Source organism: Nanorana parkeri, unplaced genomic scaffold (assembly GCF_000935625.1).
Source record: "Nanorana parkeri isolate BGI_ZX_2015 unplaced genomic scaffold, ASM93562v1 scaffold1221, whole genome shotgun sequence".
Lineage (NCBI taxonomy): Eukaryota > Metazoa > Chordata > Amphibia > Anura > Dicroglossidae > Nanorana > Nanorana parkeri.
In genome coordinates this window covers 238706-258742 of record NW_017307489.1, presented here as the reverse complement: position 1 = coordinate 258742, position 20037 = coordinate 238706, and the positions used below count along the sequence as shown (strand labels likewise).

At 42.9% G+C, this 20037-nt stretch overlaps 1 protein-coding gene across 1 annotated transcript in view; it reads left to right on the top strand.

Annotated features, from left to right (window-relative positions):
* The window catches only part of SYPL1 (synaptophysin like 1), a 43013-nt gene that overhangs the window by 8666 nt on the left and 14310 nt on the right, over positions 1 to 20037 (top strand). The window contains exons 2-3 of the mRNA XM_018568628.1: positions 7947 to 8169; positions 15883 to 16010. Of these exons, the coding sequence (XP_018424130.1) occupies positions 8101 to 8169; positions 15883 to 16010 (197 nt within the window). The 5' untranslated portion in view covers positions 7947 to 8100. The remainder of the gene's footprint in view (positions 1 to 7946; positions 8170 to 15882; positions 16011 to 20037) is intronic.

Sequence of the window (20037 nt, the reverse complement as noted above, 5' to 3'; positions counted from 1 at the left end):
TTTTGTTGTGTTTTGGGGCATTTAATTACATTTTTCACTAAATATTGGGGTTTAATAAGGAGTTGCGCTAATATTGCGCAACATAAAAATTTGCAACTACCACCATTTTATTCTATAGGGTCTTGGCATTCAGAAAATATATAATGTTGGGGGGTTTTAAGTCATTTTCAGGCCTAAAATGTGGAATATAACATGGGTACAAAAAATGAGAAAAAGGCCTCAGTCATGAAGGGGTTAATGTCCTTGCCATTAGCGCAGCTGCAGCCTTTAGTTGATTCAACAGTTTCTCAGATTGCTCTGTGTAGCTTTTTCATGCCGTCCATTCACAAGTAGTTGTTAGAGCCAGGAGGGGAGCTTCAGTACACGCTACTCTCAAACGCGTTTCTCCCCTGCATGGGGCTTCATCAGAGGGGCGTGACCTTTCCCACTCTACACTGGTGGTTTTTATAGTCCTTCAAATTTAATTGATTCAAACACTTTGTGTTCCAGGTAGACATTTCAAGCTGGAGAGCAGAACTTCCTGCTTGCGCTCCACTTGTTACCAAGTAAACCTATCATAGCCATTTTGTCAAAATGTCTTTCTCTCTATAACTCTGTCTTAATTTCATAAATAACAGCCTACATTTTTATTCTCAAAATGAGAGTTATATACAGTTATAAACTCACATTATAACTATAACTAGGGATGTCCCGATGCCACTTTTTCAGGCCCAAGTACAAGTACATCCCCTCATGTACTTGCCGATACCAATTACCGATACTTTTTCTTAAAGGGCCAGGTGACTATAAATGATCCATAGTACAACTACATGTTATGTACTATGGATCATGGTTTAACCTATTCATGTTGCGTCGCGTCACTGCTGCTCCGGTGGGCGGCGCTCCGAGCGGTGTCATCTGGCAGTCTCCGGCCACCTAAATTAGGACCCCCACCTGGAGCTCCGCCCACCGGAGCAGCAGTGGCGCGACGCTTGGCGAGGTAAGTGAGAAGAAAAAAAGCCATAGCGCAAGCTTCGGCACTAGGCATCGGGGCATTTTGACAAGTACAAGTACTTGTCAAAATGCCCTGTATTGGGCCCGATTCCGATGCTAGCATCGGTATCGGGACATCCCTAACTATAACTATTACATAAGGTGCATTATGGATATGTCTATCTCCTACTACTCTGCTGTGAACTATTCACTTTGATACTATATAGCAAAAGGAACACGGCTGATTTTGTGGAGTGCTACAAAATAACATCATATGGAAGGATATATTCTTATGTAAACACAGACACACCAGCCCTTGATCCACAGTCTCTGGATTTGCATTACCGGTACTCGTGGAGGGTAATTATAACACACACCATCAACCTTTGAATTGAGCCATTGTAGGGAAAGCTTATTTTAAAGAATTGTAAATGTTAGTCCTGTGTGGTTTTTTGTATACAATTTTCTATGAAATTAAAATATTGATGTGATATAATTACATTGCTTGATACTTTGATTACTATAGTGTTATTTATTTAGCTCCATGGTGGGATCTCCTCTTGCTTGAGGGAACCAATGTTTTTTTTATATATTATCTTGTATATTTTACCCCATTCTTACTAGTATATGCTGCTTGTAAGTCCTCCATAATAAAGTAATCAGAATGATACAAATCATTTGTAATTTGGCCAGATACTTATTCTCTTCTTGTCAAACAGATATGGATCTTATCTTCTTGTAACACTCTAGTTCTGGGTTTTTTTTGTAGTCTTCATGATGTTCTGGATATAGTTTCCCTGCATCTTGAGCATCAAAACATTCCGGAAATATATGAGAGGCTCATGATCACTTTGTGGTAAGTGCAATGTAGCTAATAGAATAAGCCTCCAGCCATGTAAAATAGTGCGTGGCTAGGGCCCATGTGCAGGGCATAAAAGTGACCAATAAGCTGTCTCTGCCAAAGGAGGGAAAATGTTTATCTTTTCCACTGTCCACCCTCCTGAACGCAAGCTTTCTCTACATAATCTCCAATTCCCAGGAATGAGAGGGTTCTTTGCAGATTTCACAGGATGTTTTGTCAACAACCATTCAGCAGCACCTACAACGGCCGAGCTGACCATTTTCTCTCTTCTTTGGCAGGGACAGCTTATTTATCAATTTCATGCAAGGAAGATGGTAGCTTTAAAGTAATGTTGACAATAAATGTATTTTTGTAATTGTGTACTTAATGCATGACACATAATCAGCAGCAAAAATAACATGGCCTCGGCATACAAACATGCTGTAGTGGGAATGGCTGCTTTCACAGAATTGTCATGACTTTGCTATCTGTTTACCTATACTGGCATGTAAGGAGAGGTTGCTTGGTCAGGATTGTCCATCTCTTTCTTCTGCCCCTGTGTTGCCTTCCAGAAAATGTCAGTACTATGGAATAAAGCATGGCAGTCAGTCACAGTTAAATGAGGCATACTGACAACCACCATAGCCTGTGCCACTAAAGCTCAATTAACAGATTGAGGAATCCAAGCTCCTAGCATGGACATATTTCGCAGAGGCTTTTAACCACCGACCCGCTCCTTCTTTTGCTGTTTTTTTTTCATATTGGTTTGTTGTGGCAGATTGCACTAATGTCCATTGTGTTAAGGTGGTCATTACCACACATGCTAATGTACTGTATGTAACATTATGTAACAGCGTTAATGCACATTGTGGAGATACACGCGTTCCTGCCATGCACCACACTGGAGAGGTGCTAATGGGCACTTATTTTTTTCTCATGTCTTTATGAATTCCACTGAAAAAACTGCAAACATTTTAAGTGTTAAATATTTTCTTCTTTAGGTTACTTGCAACACGACAGTTTATGGCACGTCTACATTATAATTTTCTGGTTGGAAAGTCAAAGGCCAGCTATATAGCATCTCAAACCTGTACTTTGGGATATATTATGCAAGAGAGTGATGAGGACCATGCAAATGCTGTCTTGTTTTGGGAGTGATACAAGCTTCCAAATTGTGTGAGGGTGATAGAAGGCGTATACCTCATCAACTACAGAAGAATACTTCTCACTTATATTACTAGGTCTGGCCCCCAACTGTCACCTTCCAAGAACCAGTTCTGCCTATGGTGAGCGTGAGTGTTGAGGCTTATGCACTGGGGTAACACCTTCTACACCCAGACGTGTTCTGAACACAGAAAGGTGTGTATTCAACTACTGACTGAACCGTGCCAGCTGCACAGTTGACTGAACCAACCTAATGCAATAAAGGCTGTGAAAGCTGCATGTCTCCTCAACAATTATGTTAGGCATGAGATGGTTACGTGTTTGAGGTCTTACTTGCACATTCTTTTTAGAGGGTGTCATGGTCTGCTCCACAGGGGAGCAGCAGCGGTGCAAGTCAGAGAAATATTTCCTATTTCACAAATCCTACTAGCCAGCTACCCTGGCAACTTGGAAGCATATAGAATGTTGTGTGGCTAATTGACTGAGATTATGTTGCTTGAAATTAAAGATTTGTATTGTTATTTGTATTGTATTGGACATGATTTTCCTCAGGACGATACACTAGCAGCTCAATAATCATGGGCATACTGGGATATCCTCTGATACTCTATCTTGAAGACTTACTGTATCTCTGTTAACTATGGCTGTAGGTAATCCAGGCAGCCTTTTATTTGAGGGGGCAGTAGTCACAATAGCTAATGGGCTGGGCCTCCTTCTCTCCGGACAGTGGCCTGTGATATACCCAAACTTATTACCAATGACACACTGATACTTAGAAAGTGTGCCAGAATCACGCCTGGCTCCCAAAGAATGCCACACAGGTGGGTGTGAAGGTGCACTTCTGTACTGCAGCTTGGCCATCTCCAATTAATGCCATCTTTTTGTTTGGTGTAATCACAGCTGTAGGCACAAACTAAGGTCAGTTGGTCACAGATTCTATAGGGCTTATTCCGATCTATCAATTACCTTCACCTGATAGGGTCTAAGTACAGAATCATATTAAATCTTCCAGTCATCTGGTTGCAGTTGTTTCACATTTCCCTATACTGGAGTATATATAATAATTTCCTTTGTCTTGTCTGCCCCATCAATCCCTATCTTCTTGCAGCGGCTATTTGGTCCCTCTATGGATTGCTTCTTATGATGCTCCCATCTCCGCAGTATTTTTAACAAACAAAAGGTAATCTAAATTGATGTACTTTCTCATATTCCAAAATGTTTCTGGCATTTGGTGTTCTATTTGACTCTCTCCACTCAACCAAGCTTTTGCAGTGATTTTATAACCAAGAACTGCAAGGTATAGGAGTTGTGATTTAATAAATCTTCTAGAGTTGGGTCTTGGATCTGATCAATATATTTGTCTCAAGATCCAAGATGAAAAGTGATACAGATCTCTATGAGGACTATAAGTCATAATCTGGTGAACCAGGTTTTGGCTCCAACGTGAATGGTACCCGAGCGATGAATCCTTCTTACAATGTTCAGACGGCAGCTACTCTGCGACACCCTTCAGCAGGAAGATTTTTCTCCAGCTCAGCCTCCATAAAGTATTCATTCCAGCCATAGGTTAGGCCTCAGAGCCTCCAGCACATGCTGAGGCCCAGGCCTTGAAATCGCATAGTCACACAGACCTCCTCCCAGGGAGAAGCCCCAGGAGGGAGATTTTTGGAAAGGTGCTCCTGAATATTTATAATCTCCCCCAGCCATACCTCTGAGTCAGCCTGCTTGGGGATTGGTCAGAGTCATATTTATAACCTTGTAGCTGACACTCCTACTATACTGTATGCTGGAGCCCCATCCCAGCAACAGGTGGAATCAATCAGTCTACCAGGCTTAGGGGAAATCTGCAGAACTCAGAACAATTGATGCCTAGACTGACTACTGTCCAGCAAAAACACTAAGGCCTCATTCACACACAACGCAAGAGCAAAATTGTATATTGCGTATATACGCGTATTTGCAATCCCAGAATGCATAACAATGTTGATTGAGTTAATAATAGTGGGCTCACTCCAGTCAATATAGGAAATCCGTTGGCACATGTAAGTATAACTAACAACGGACGACCGAAATCAAGGCAGAATAATAACAATAAAAATAGTGGGGAACAACAAGGTAGTAAACTTTTGTCCCACAAAAAGAGAGGAATTAAATGTATGTACACCAACGCTAGAAGTCTGGCAAATAAAATAGAGGATAGCAACATTAGCGATAAACTGTTTAAAATTAACTCCGTTACAAAAACTAGAGGCCATCACCTAAAATTGATGGAAACAAAATTCCAGCACAAGGGGCGAAGGGGGTTCTTCACAGTAAGATCAGTTAGGGTCTGGAACTCACTGCCACAGGCGGTGATTTCAGCAAATAATGTGGAATTGTTCAAGAAACTTTTGGACGATTTCTTAAGGGACCGTAATATACAGGGGTACGGGTACTCCTAGAATGAGATCCTAATAGGTTGGACTTGATGGACTAATGTCTTTATTCAACCTCAAATACTATGTAACTATGTAATGTAATGGAATTTTTAATTTGCTGTACGCATGTACAGTGTATATACGTGTAAACACGCGTATGTGCGCGTAAATATGCAGCAATGTGCTTCCCGGACGCATCTCTGTTCCATTGTTTTTGCGCATATATACGCTACACAAATATACGGCTCCATACACGGCTATGTGTATGGAGCCATTTATTTGCATGTGTTGCATATGGTACAATACGTGCGGAAGTGTGAATGAGGCCTAAATGTATTAGTGACACAACTGCAAAAAGCGCTGCCACTACACAAAAATTGTGAGTAAGGGCATTTATCCCCATTGCTCTGCTTGCCTTCATAGGGGCGAGAACCTTTTCACTTCCCTGTTTTTGCTATAAAAAGATCCACTGATTGGCTGCAGTCACAGTTTAGCTGAGAATTTTTGGATCGTCTCCTTCCACAAATGTCAGTTTTGCAGCGGGGTCCCAAGGGGGCCACACAGTGCTGAAACTCGGGCCGAGTTAGTGTTACTTGGCTGAAATTCGAGCAGTGTATGGCTAGCTTAATTTTGAGGCCCGCGTGGTGATCATGCACGAAACCGCATGGATACGGAATCGCTGATCATGCGATTCATTTTTAATGGCACCCCAATCATGGCCAGCAAACCACGCAGTTTCCCCGCTACGACTCTTCGTGTGTAATCGCGGCAGAAAAAAACGCACTGTGCGCGTTGTGGAAAAAGGTACATGTACCTTTTTTCAGCGATTGCCGCACAGATATAACTCTATTAACCCCTTCATGACTGAGCTAGTTTTCAGTTTCTGTTCATAAATGACTGACGCACTTTTTACATTTTTGCTGTGTGATTCTTCCACGTCAGTAATATACTTTCTTACTAAATGCACCCACATATATTATATAATGTTTTTTAGAGGACAGATAGGGACACATGTTTGATATAATCTGCCTACAATGCAATTTATATTTTTGACCGTTTTGTAGAGCGTTCGTCGAGCATAGAACGCGCTACAAAACGGTCAGGTGTGAACGAGGGCTCACTATGCTTCATAAATTAAGTTTTTTAATTTTTGGTTATTATTAGGCTGCTCCAAACTTAGGAACAGCTAATAATTTCCTTAGAGACTGATCCTGACAGCATCTCAGAATCAGATCTCACTAAAGGTCTTTGATCCCGCTCAGATGATCAGAAGTGATACATTTTAGGCACAGAGATACATTGTAATATTCCTGTGCCTGAAATGTATCATAGACATCAGACTATCGAGCTGTCAAAACGAATAGCAGAGAGGTGACTCACTCTGCTACCTTCAGCTGTCAAATACGGGATTGCTATTTAGCGATCCTGTATTTGCATGTAACGGCTTCATTATATCAATAAGGAAAGAAAGCTTTTACAAAAGCTTAACTATTTCATTAATGAATGCCTCAATACTGAGACATTAATTAATGACTGGCAACCACTGAGAATCAGCGGTTACCGGCATTACAGAGCCTTAAATAACTTGTGGCCAGTCATATAGGAACTTCGTGTCGCGAGTACAGTATACGTCTCCCGCCACGAAGGGGTTAAAATCAATGGGGCTGTGCACGTTAGCCCAATTGTGAACCTAGCCTGAGGCTGCATTCACGTATGGCGTTTGCTTTTACTATAGCCGCATACTTATGGAATTCGCTTCCAAAAGTACAGCACGGATGCCGCAATAGTCTGAACAATGCACACGGAATGCATTGCTTTTTCTGATTAGCACGAATACTTGATAGAGCCTTAGGCCCCATTCACACTGAGCGATTTTTGCAGCGATATCGCTCATATTTCCACGCGATATCGCTCTATGTAGCTTCTCCAATCCATTTCAATGGAGCTGTTCACATCTCGTCGCTCAATATCGCTTGTAGCTCGTCGCTGTAGCTTGTCGCTCCTACGTGACCCTTTTTTTCGAGCGGTTTTGCTCCTGATTGCATACAGCCCAATAGGAAAAAGTTGCGCGACGAATCGCTCATATAACATTGCGCGATTTTCATGTCGCTCAGTGTGAATGGGGCCTTACAGTTGCTATAATTGACATGAACAGCTGTTAAGATTCTTTTCTAAAAACATCCGTGACGAGGCACATTTGTCGCCTGACGGTCTGTCATGCGACATATCAGCCCCACATGAACACCCAGGCATGTAGAAAGGTGGGCGCGGCCGGAAAAACAAGCTCCGCCCGCCATTGTGACAAAGACACGCCTGGTGTAGTGTCACATCTGTCAGCGTGTTGTGGCAGCCTAAGGCGACCTGGGAAACACGAAAGCCTTTGTACAAGCTGTCCGTACGTTGTCATAAGCGGTCGCCACTAAACCCACCATTGTTAACCGTTTCTAAACAACGCCGAACTGTCCCTAAGTTCGCAGGGCGTTTCCTGTGTATGACTGCTTTCCCTCCCCGGGGGCGGAGCCGTGCGCAGCTAAGACTGGCATAGTCCCCAGAGTGGGAGGAGCCTTCTATTGGCGGGCCGGCCTTTCGTGACGTTGTGGATGAAGCGGCTGACTCAGGTAGAGAAGGAGGCCGCTTGAGCTGTGCTGGTTCCGTCTTCCCTCTTGTGTCTACCTCGTCCTCCCCTTCAGCCTGCCATTGCAGAAGATGTCGGGCTTTCAGTTTAACATCGCCCCGTTGAAGGAGCCTCTAGGGTTCATCAAAGTGCTGGAGTGGGTGAGTTGTGAAGAAAGTTGGGCCTGTGCGGGTTGGGGGAGGCGTCACTAACTACCTGAGGTTGTATAATAACGGCTGCCGTGTTGAAGGAGGACACATGATCTGCTCTGGCCATCTCTTGTACACGTGTGCCTGGTGCAGCGATGTGCTGTGCATGTGTACGGGCGGCGTACAGTAGCTGTAGCGTGGTATGTGACACCCGGTGCATTTCCTGTATGATCCTCGATCGCATTAGATTGATGTGACAGGAGAGCGCTCGCTATCGGGGGTGGGGGAAGGCCGGTATCACCATGAACTTTTCTATCTTGTCAAATCGTGCAACTTGCAGTCCGATCCCCGTTCAGCATTGAGTGTGTACTTCTAGCCTGCCGATCGTCTCCATAGCAGGGCTGCCTGTCATTGAAGCGTCCATTATACGGGTCACCGAGCAAGCACAGTTCCTGATCCCAGTAATAGTTCTCATGTCTGGGATGGGCGCTGGCTGCTCCTTAATGCCAAGTCTGGGTGGAGCTGCTGTCAGAGGGTCACGAGGTGGGATCGCCCTGTTATTAGCAGCTTCTTAATAATGAAAGCGGCTTCTGCCTGAGTATGAGGAATTTGTCACCGGCTCCTGGGGCACAGCAGGTCGGGGAGTTGGATCACGTGGAAGGCCAGCACCATCCTCACACCCGATAACTTGCACTTTAACCCTTTCACGGCCACTGCCTTTTTTTGCTCATTGTAATCCATATTTTAGGCCTGAAAATTACCCCCCAAACATGAAATATTTTCGGAATACAAAGGCTCTGTAGAATAAAATGGTGGTCGTTACGTCACAGGAGATTAGCGCAGCTCTTTATCAAACGCAAAAATGTAGTAAAAAATGCATTTAAGTTAATTGTGCCCAAAAACACAATATAATCCCCATTTTGTTTATGTATAAAAGATGAGGTTATGACGAGTAAATACCCAACATGCCCAGGTTAATTGCGTGTACCCATTAAACAGCCAGCTTAGAAATATCCATAAATATGGGCCCTAGAATAATTGCTCTCTGGTGCACATGGTGATACCTAATGTGTGGCACGATCATCATTTTCATACACAGGCGCACTGGACGCGTTTTTACGTTAATATATGTACACTCAAGGGGGCGTGGGGCTTGACAAACTTTTTTGCTTTTACATTCATTTTATTTTTATTGCCATCACCGGGGGGCGGGCTTAGACTCCCAGGATGCCGGTCCGGGCCTTCAGGAGTGGCCGCAGGGGTGGGGGCCCCTGAAAGTGGTCTGACGGCAGCTCAGCCATCAGAATTGCTTCCAGTGTGAAGTTGGCTTTACATAGGTAAGCAGAGTCCCGGCGGTATGTTTAAAGGGCCTGCTTTAGCGATGTGTGACATATGCCCGTGGCAGCGAAAGGGTTAAAACGATTTGTCCTGCTAAATGAGTCCCTGCTTTGTAAACATACGTGGAGTAACACCAGTCACACACGACTACAATTTCATTCAGCTGCTTATACTAAATTTCTGAAAAATCATTCAGAGCATTCGATGATTATGTAATGTCCTTCGAACGTCCTTAAAAATGTTTAAAGAAAAACCCCGGGAAAATGATGATTAACCCTTGCAGTGGGGCTAAGTAAAGTAGTATTAAACTCGTTTTTCAATAATTATTCCAGATCAAACAAATATACATTGCCAAGCGAAGTGTTAACAGTTTTGCCCAAGCAGTTACAGTCGTCATGTTTCCAAACAGTTGAATCCAATTTTCTGTTCTGTTTCTCCAGACTTTCTGTTCTGTTTCTCCAGACTTTCTGTCTCCACTAGCTTTCCATTTACTAGCTTTGTAAAGGAAGGAGGAGAGGGCAGCGGCGTGCCCAATGTGCCTGTGTGTTTGTGGAGACACACACACACACACAGCTTACTAGCACACAAGGGCAGCTACATAGGACCCTGCAAGGGAAAGGAGGCACCCTAAAACAGGATATCAGGGCCAGTGCTTAGGGGACCAGCTGATTCTGAAAAAGGCTAAAATGTTTCATCATCAAAGAGCAGCAGTTATTGTAAGTGATTTCATCAGCATCTTAAATAGCTTAAAGACATATTGACTTTTATATCACTTTTAACTGCTCCATGCAAGCTCCATGTGTCTCTAACCCCCCCCAAAAAAATGATATAAAATGAATTGCAGTACAGTGTTGCACGATGGAATAAATGTCAAAGTACTGCAGCGCTGAATACTGAAAAGTGGCCTGGACAGGAAGGGGGTGTAAAGTGGTTGAAGACTAAATCACCAGGAGTTGACCACAATTACTATATGAGGTTTTGTAATTTGTGATGTTCATTTTTCTGTTGGAAAGGAGCTGTGTGTTGCATAAGACAAGATGTAGCTATTTTGTTAGCTGTGCATTTTATCTTTTTTAAATGGTTTGTTCTATTTAGAGTCCCCTGGGATTATTATTAGTTCCTCTTTGGGTTTTTATGGTTTTTTATGTGTTTAACCACTTGCTGTCAAGAGCAATTTCTTAATATTTGCACACACATGATAAAATCTGATTATTATTTTTTTGGCTAGAAAACAGCTTCAGACCCCCAAACAATGATATAAGTTCTGAAAGCAGAGGCTCTGTAGAATTTAAAAAAAATGCTAGTTGCAACTTTTTGTCGCACAGTATTTGTGCAAATGTTATCAAACCAAAATTTCTAGGCTAAAACACACTAAAATTAAATTGAGTGCACAGAAACAGAATATAATACCCCATTTTTTTGTAAAATATAAAAGATGGGGTCATGTTGGGGTAAATTAGATACCAAACATGTCAAGCCTTTAAAACTGCGCGCCCCGTGAAACCGCCAAAAAAACTACAATACCCAGAAATTTCCAAAAGACGATACTAAAAGCTTTTAGTGCTCACAGTGATTGATGGCCCGAGAATTATTGCTGTCACTCCAACGTTCGCGGCGATGTTGCAGGTAGGTGCACCCAACACGTGTTTGAATGTAGGGCGACAGACTTTAAAAAAAAAAAAAGTCTGTCGCCCTATATGCAGTTTATTGCTCTTTAGGAGCCCTAATGCCACCTAGGGACTCCAAAGAAGCTGATGAAGCAGAGATCTGCTTCACCAGCTTCTTCTCCTGGCTCTAAAGGTGCCCATACACTTTACAACCCTTGCAAGACTTTTGGCTTGCGAGGGTTGTAAAGTACTTTAAAAAACGTACGATCTGCCCATCTTGGACAGGCAGATCGTACTTGCGATCATCGCAAGCCCGCCCCCCTGAGGGGCGGGCTTACGATGACTGTAACGAGGGGCGGGTTTACGATGACTGCAAGCGGGCAGTGTGCGCGTGCGCACACCGGCCCGTTCGGCAGTTGTCGAACCAGCATGCTGGTTCGACGGAAGAAAGAAACGGTCGCACGCCTTCCATACACTGTACGATCGCGGGATTTCCCACGATTCTCGTACGAGAGTCGTGCAGTGTATGGGCACCTTTTTAGAGCTGCAGAATGTGCACATTTTATTTAAAATATAAAACCGCACTGTGCTAGTATAAAAACCAACTCTAAATGCTTGTTCATATGTGTACAAAATAGTATACAATAAATCTGTGCAAAAGTTCAATAGAATGGTTGTGTTGTAATAAAAGACTTTGTATGTCCCAAGCAATATAAAGTGATTCGTGCTTCCACTCCACTGCGTAAAAATTAAGTCTTTAGGCGCACTCACCAGACACTGTTGTTCACCTTATTTCAGATGAACTTTCATGTTTTTTAACAGACTTTTTTTTTCTTCTGTGTGCTCTAATATCAGCCAAATCAGTAGGACGATGCTTTCTCTCCTTCCCTGCTCTGTTCATCTAGCAGATCAAACACCTCCTTGTATGATCCTTATACCTTCTCTGTTCCTGTTTTCATTAGTAGAATTGAACCTCCATATGGTTATGTGGTACTGGCATCAATATAAAAGATGAAATAAAGGGCCTTATAATCATTTGTGGGGCTATAGACATTCCTAGAATGAATAGACATGTGGGAATATTGCATTGTAAAAGTTTTTATATAACTGTAGAGTCTCACACTTTAGATCTACAAAACCCTCCCTCTGTCTCATATAGTGGAACCTCTTTAGAAGGGTTAAAAGTCTAAGAGGATGGATAGCAGCTGATTTTAATGAAGGATGAGCTGGTATTAATCGCCCCATTCACACTGAGCAATTTATCCGTGCGATATCGCTCTCCAATGCAAGTGAATGTAGCTGTGCTCGTCGCAGGACCCTTTTTTAGCGCGGATGTCACGCAGTTGCACTCGGTCCAATGTAATCATTTGCACGATATTGCGCAGAAAACAGTGTGACAAACGCGCGGTTTGCAATCCGCTCAGTGTGAATGGGGCCTACGTGTATTTCATTGTTAACATAAGAATAAGGACATCTAGGGGGGAGTAGTGATATTGCAATGTACATTATATAAGAAAGGAGATTGAACGTGCCAGTGTGTTGGCTGTCACCTCAGAAGAAGTTGTTAGTGACTAAACGCATGTCAGGTGGGCGGGACTTGACAGGCACCACGAGCAAACAGAACGGATGCAGATGAGCGGTCCTTGATGGTTTTTAGAGCGTTTGATTTTATCTACAATTGTAAGTGCGATTTTAATTGAATAAACACATTGTTTTTTTTATGCTGCACAACGGAGAGTTTCCTTTTTTTTTTTTCAAATTGACAATTTTTATTGTTTTGTTCTATGCATATGTTGTATGCAAGAAATACAAAAAATAACATGAAACATAAAATACAAGTTAAGGCAACATACAGACCTTAGCCAAGGTATACCTAATGAAGCTCTCATCATTACACATTAAACCCACTGCGGCCACCAACCCTTAACCAGGTGGAGTACAAGTTGCTTCAGTGTATGCACATAATAATATCTGAGGACTACCGCTAGTGCGAAAAGAACACATAGGTATGCAGTTGTATCACATATACTGTCTCTACGCACCATTATCTCGGGTTGGAGGAATATCGTGCTAATTCCACACTGGAAAGGAGCTCTAATGGGCTCTGAACCTCAGCCAGGCCTTGTTAACTAAAATTGAATACAACAAGAGATACCCAGGAGAGAGCCCGGGAAAGAAAAGGTATAGAGCACAGAAAGAGAGAAGTACGGAGAGTTTATTCTTATGTTTCCGAGTATAATGGGGAGGAGGAATGGAGAGGGTGTAAGGATCATACAAGGAGGTGTTTTATCTGCTGGAAAAGCAGAGCAGGGAAGGAGAGAAAGGATCATCACACTGAATTGGCTGATATTAGAGCACACAGAGGAAAATACACTGAGCCAGATTATTATGACCACCCCATCAGTACTTCGTGACTCCACGAGATATTGAAAGGTGATGCGAGGAATCTGGCACTGCACTGTTGCCCTTCTGTTGTCTTGTACCAGTCTTGCCACTCTCTGTTCTGCCCTAACATTGACTAGTCGCTGACGGCTACAATTCGCACGTTCAGACCCAGATTTTCGGCTGACAGTCCAATCTTTAAACACTTTTTAACAAAGAGCCCCTCTTGAACATTTAATGAATTCTGCTGTTTTGCTGATATTCGCTCCATGGCTCCGAGCGCCAACAATCATCCCACGTTCAAAGGCTGTTAAATCACGTTTACCCATATCTTCAGAAAAAAATCACTTCTACTGTCGTGGTAAACAACCTGCTTCCCTTTATAATGGTCTGGTCCTCTAGCAACTTCAGCGCGAAATTATAGCTAATTTGCCTACAAACGTCAGGTGGTCATAATAATCTGGCCACTACGTGTAGTTTGTTTATATTGATTGGGACACATGAAGTCTTAATTACAAGACATTCATTCTATTCAACTTTTGCACTTTATTACACAGATTATATTTATTGTGTTGCACCAATTGTTGTAATTATTTTGTACCAGGGTGGATTTGATTGAAATCACAGACATTCCCATTCACTTTAAGCCTGGTACAGATGCATTTCTCTTTAAACAATCATACAGTTTGTAGTGTACATAGATTTGCTAAACAATGGGATAAAGGAATATTCCTGAATTTTGTTTTATGATTTATCTCATGGTTGCTTACTGTGAAATTGTGTGAATGCATCAATGCAGTGCATGTTATCTCCGCTTGCAGAGCTTGGATTCATTGAATGAGTTTACCAAAAAATGTAAATATTGCAGAATATACAGCCTCATGCTACATAACTAAGCTCCATTTCATGCTGAATAAACTAAATTATTAATGTATCTTAAATAAGAAACTATCTTTAGAGATTTTTACCCCAAAAGCATTTTATTAAAATACATTTGATAAAAATCAGATTAGAAATTAAAAAAAGTTTTTTTTAAATAAAAAAAACAATGATTCCCCCAAACAAGGAGATCACACCACCAATTCAAGATGTAACAGTATGATTAAAAAAACATATTTATTTAATAATTATAAAAGTCTAAATATAAATGAATGACCCATATATATCAAAGACAAAAGACATACAACAAACAGCATATAACATCTATGGATTGCACTCGCCTGGAGTGTAAAATATCAGGTAATAAACTGGTAAAGTGATCAGTGCACCCCAGTAGTAGATAAATTCGTTGAAAAAAAAACACCAAATGAAATTATCCTCAAAACGAAATCATAAATGGAGAAGCCTGTATTCTGACAGATGATGACTCCAACTCACTGCATATAAAGAACTTCACAAAGGAGGAAAATGTCTCCTGATCAAGAGATGTAAAAATGGCACTCGCAGTACTGTTGCTTATCGTCAGTTCGGAATAATCCGCTATTGCACCTCCATAGGTATGGTAAGTACTATGATAGTGTTCAATCTAGATCTTGACACAAAGAGCTTTCAATGTGTAAGTTACTTTCAAAGGAGTGCAGGGTTTCCTCCAAGATAGACAGACAGTACACGCGGGTTCCCATCAACAGGTGCAGGGCGCAAACAGGAGATCGACACATGGAATTAGTGTAGGCTGATGTCCATTTGTGGGTGCCATGAAGGAAGCGTTAGTTTGTTTCAAACGTAGTGTGTACAATTCAAATGACAGCTAAACAGCTGCAATGAGAAGCTCTTTGTCTGTGAATAGGCTGTCATATCAATAATGGGGTGTTCATAGCCGAGGCAATCCAGAAAAATGACACGCCAGTCCCTTGACGCGTTTCTCCCCCACCGGGACTTCGTCAGAAGGGCGTGGTGACAGCTCCGGTGGGGGAGAAACGCGTCAAGGGACTGGCATGATATTTTACACTCCAGCCGAGTGCAATCCATAGATGTTATATGTTGTATGTCTTTTGTCATTGATATATTTTTAATCATACTGTTACATCTTGAATTGGTGATGTGATCTCCTTGTTTGGGGGAATCATTGTTTTTTTTTTATATATATAAAAGACGCAGCACCGGATATTGTGATATATTTCAATTTGTAAACCTTCCGCCCCTTCCATATCTATTTGATATTATTTTTATTTTTTTTAAATCATCGATTTGCATCCACCCCGTTTTGTACACACATGAATGAGCATTCAGAGTTGTTTTTTGATACTGGCGCAGTGCTGCTTTATATTCAGAATGGGAGGGATATTTACTAATTGGCACAGCTGCTCAGAATTAGAGTGCAATCCGAGCGTGGTGTATGAAATCTTTTGATTCATTTGTTGACCTGGTTTAATTATTTTTATTTTCCCCCTTTTTCTAGGTCTTTTCTATTTTTTCTTTTGCAACATGTGGGGGTTACAGTGGAGAGACAAGCCTACGTGTGACATGTACTAATATAACAATACCAGATAACAAAACTCTGGTGGCTGCATTTGCGTACCCATTTAGGTAAGAATAACTGCTCATGCAGTGTTTTCTGACTCTCCATTTTGCTACATAAAGTTTTTTTTTTTTTTAATTTCCTGTTTTTTGGAGTCTTCTCTCGGCTTAAGGTCTCATTTACACAAGAAAAGGCCGGCACGTACAGCTTCTATTGGAGTACGGCCATGTACTCCCATAGAGGACAGGGGCTGCGCACTTATCACACGCAGCACCTGTCCTTCCCGGGAGCTGCCCGGTACGGCCGTGCACGCAGCATGGTGAATGAGACCTTGAGGTCAATATGGGAGAAATATATAACTGCTATTGTTGACATCCTTCTAAAAATGCTAGTTGACTGGCTATTTTAGTGCGTTGAGTCACTAGCCCATATCCAGAATGCAGCAAATCCTGATCTGCATTCTTCTTTCCAGTCAGTGACTCGGAAGACATTGAAGTCAGAGAATTAGCATGACATTCAGGGAGCATTTTCAGAAGATCTTTTACTGGCAATCCTCCCTATTTCTCTCATAACATGCATCCTTTAAAGTGTATGGCCAGCCTGTGTCTCTGTTGCAGATTTTCTCTCAATTCTTGTCTAGTGGAACTGTTGTCAGCAGGGCAGAAAATGAAGGTAAATCTCTCGGAGAGCAGTAAATCCACACATGAAATCTAATACTTCGCAAACTCCATCCAAAACTAAAAAAAAAAGTTTGGGGTTTGGCATATACTTTTGTAAACCCTAACAATATACTTCTCTGATTTTCATTCTTTTTTTTTGTTAAAGGGTACCTGCGGTCAAAAACTAAAAATAAATATGTATTTCTACATTGCATTTCCAGAAGTTCTATCCCACTCCCAATGACCATATCCATCTGGAAGTTTTTAAACTTACTGAAGATGCCCATAAAATGTGCTCCCTCAATGCACTGGCACAATTTCACTCAGCCCTGTGCATATGCACTTTCCTGTGTCGCAACTCGCAGAGCCTCCCTCCTGAACTACAACTCAACATCTGAACAATGTAACGTTATCATTGCTTGCTGGAAGCAGTGCATTATGGGCTATGTAGTCTTGGGAAATTGCATCACATTAAGTAGACAGGAAAGAGATGCAAAGCACACTGGGAATCCAGGAAGTTGTTGAGTGATGGGTAGATGTAAGGCGGCACTCACTACATAAAAGGGATTTTTTCAAGTAAGCTTTGATTGTTATCAAAAACAAGTCTAGTATGCATTCCTATGACAATGCTGATGTTATACCAGGATAGTATATGCTGGGATTTTACAACTCCTTTTTAAATATACCATTAAAAGTATTTTTATTATATTCAATACGTGCAAAAAAAAAAAAAACCCTGGCAGAAATCTTATGAGCTGATGTCTTCCTGTACACCTGTGCCTTTATTATGCCCTTATCAGTTAGCATTGTTCCCAGCAATCTCTGTGGACTACAAAACACCACCCTCCTATGTTTTGAAGAGGAAGTGTTCTGTAATCCTGTATTAGGGTGACAACACTGTCACCTTAGTACAAGAAATACTGGCAAGATTGCCAGGTGAAAATAAAGGGGGGAGTCTGAAAGACATTTAATGCGGTCACCATGTGTACGGACTGGTAAGTTGCAATGTGTTACATTTTTTGTTCTAGGGTTTAAATATGCTTTCATTGATTGACGAAACTGATACCTAAATCCCATTCCACTATTTGCTTAATGTGATGCTAAACTCAGGAGTTAGATCTTACAAATGCATTAAAGTACCTTAACTAGGTGGCAGAGCTTGCCATGGCCTTGTGCAGATGTATCTCCTGCATCACCTCTCGATTTATCTCTATCCAGCGCTATTCTATACCCGTTTCTTTCTCAAGATGAGCCGCTGTAGCAAGCTACAATCGCAGAGGAACAAACAGCAGGGGTCTGGTGCACGCCGCATGGATGTTGGGACCTTCTTCTGTCCGGACTCTGGGAAGCACGCGGGTCGGCAGAGATGGAGTCTGACCACAAGGATTCAGAGCGATCCACGCCGGAGGACAGCCAGCGTTCCGCTTCTCAGTGGAGCTTTGTTTCCTGGGCCGCCCAAGGACACCTCCCTAACTGAAGATGACATGGATGTATCTGCCTTACCCAGAGAGCTGCACTGTGTCCTCTCTCTGCTCCCCACCAAGTGGGACCTGGAGGGCATGTTATCCCGCCTGGAATCCACAAATAAGCGTGATATGAGAGGGATTGGTGAGGGGTTCCAGGGTCTGCATCAGCACCTGGGCACTGCAGAATCTGCTAATGCATCTTTTACTACCACTATTTGGGAACTTCCAGAAACTCTCTCTCTCTCAGCAGCACTCCTATCTGCCAGGTCCCTGTTCCTATGTGGATGATCTTTCGGACAGATCCAGGCGCAACAACATCCACCTGAAAGGGATCCCTGAGGCTACAGACACGGTGGACTTGGCACCTACGGTAAGGGCTATTTTAAATATGGTGCTGGACAGGGTAGACACTGAGGACATTGAGCTGGACAGGGAGCATCGCACTCCTGGGTGTCGAAGGCCAGGTGCCAGCGCCCCCCCGTGATGTTCTTTGCTGTGACCACTTTTTTAAAGTTAAGGAAGATATTTGGTTGAAAGCTAAAACTAAAGGGCCTGTGTACTTTGATGGTGCGAAAGTGACTCTACCAGGACCTGTTCCCGTCTACTTTGGCCCAGAGGTGTGCTTTGCGCCCCCTGATGGCTTTGTTATGCAACTTTTGCCATCTCTTATCAATGGGGATACCCTTTTTCTCTTCGTGCCTTCCTCAATGGCCAAACTGATCCTCCAGTCCCCTGCGGAGTTGCCTATATTTGTTCAATGCTTGGAGCCTTGGCCTGATCCTCTACCTCCTGCCTTCTCAGGCCTGCCTCAATTGGATCAGTGGACTGAAGTCACGTCTCCAGGTAAAAGATGGAGGCCTCCTTCCTCCTCTTCAAGGTGACGCCAGTCATCCGCGCCTCTTACCAGAAACCCAACTGATCATCTGGGTTGGCTCTTCTTTGTCCCTCTTTCTGCTGGTGGGGATCTTAGTGCCCTGCTCATTTGTTGACTGTCTGCAGTTTTGGCTTTGTACCATTTCCCCTCTGCTAAGATTCGAGTCAATGGTCTTCTTTCAAAGTTGGTATGCATTAGTAACAGCACGAGGCCAGGTTGCCCCTTGTCACCTTATTTGTACATTATTGCAATGGAACATTTGGCCATAGTTTTTAGACAGAACGTGGCTATTGCAGGGATTCGGTTGGGAGGCCAGGATCATAGGATGGGGATTTACCCTGATGATCTTTTGCTTTATCTTTCAGACCCTTTATCCTTCCCCGCTTTGTTTCAGGTATTTTGGGAATTTGGCAAGGTGAGTAACGTTAAGTCAATTATTCGAAATTGTAAGCACTGGATGTGTCCTTGCCAAAAGGGATCCGGTCAATCTTGCAGTGCGCATTTTCTTTCTCATGGCAACTGTTATTGTATTCCATAAATTACCTTCCCCTTTTGCGCACCACATTGGATTCTTTGGTGGCTCGTCACCGCCTTCTGCACACCTGGTTTGGTAGGGCTTTTTAATTTTCAAGATGGATATCCTGCCTAGATTATTGTTTTTGTTCCAAACCAATTGTCTCCCCTCCCCTCTCCCCTCTCCCCTCTCCCCTCTCCCTCTGCCTCATGGTGCTCTGTGTGGATGGGGGACGGCCTCTCAGCCTGGGCAGGGATTGCTGCAGGGCTGTGTGGTGCTTGGAGGACTGTTTTTTAACTGGCCAGTGTGGAGTAGGGTACTGTGGGAGCCGCGGTCGCGGCTGACGCCATTCATTCGAGGCCCTAGTCTGGTGCGGCCTCCAGGCGGCTCCATGGCTGCCATCTTGGTTAAGGGCGAAACGCCCTTTTCATGATGTAACTTCCACACTGGGCCTCCTGTCTTCCTGGAACGAATGGGGAGGGTCCTCCTTTCGGCCTGGGATGCCGTTGAGAGAGGACACAGGGCGCAGCTCTCCTCAGTGCAGGTCGGACTGCTGGTGCTGGAAGAGTTAAACAGCCAGGC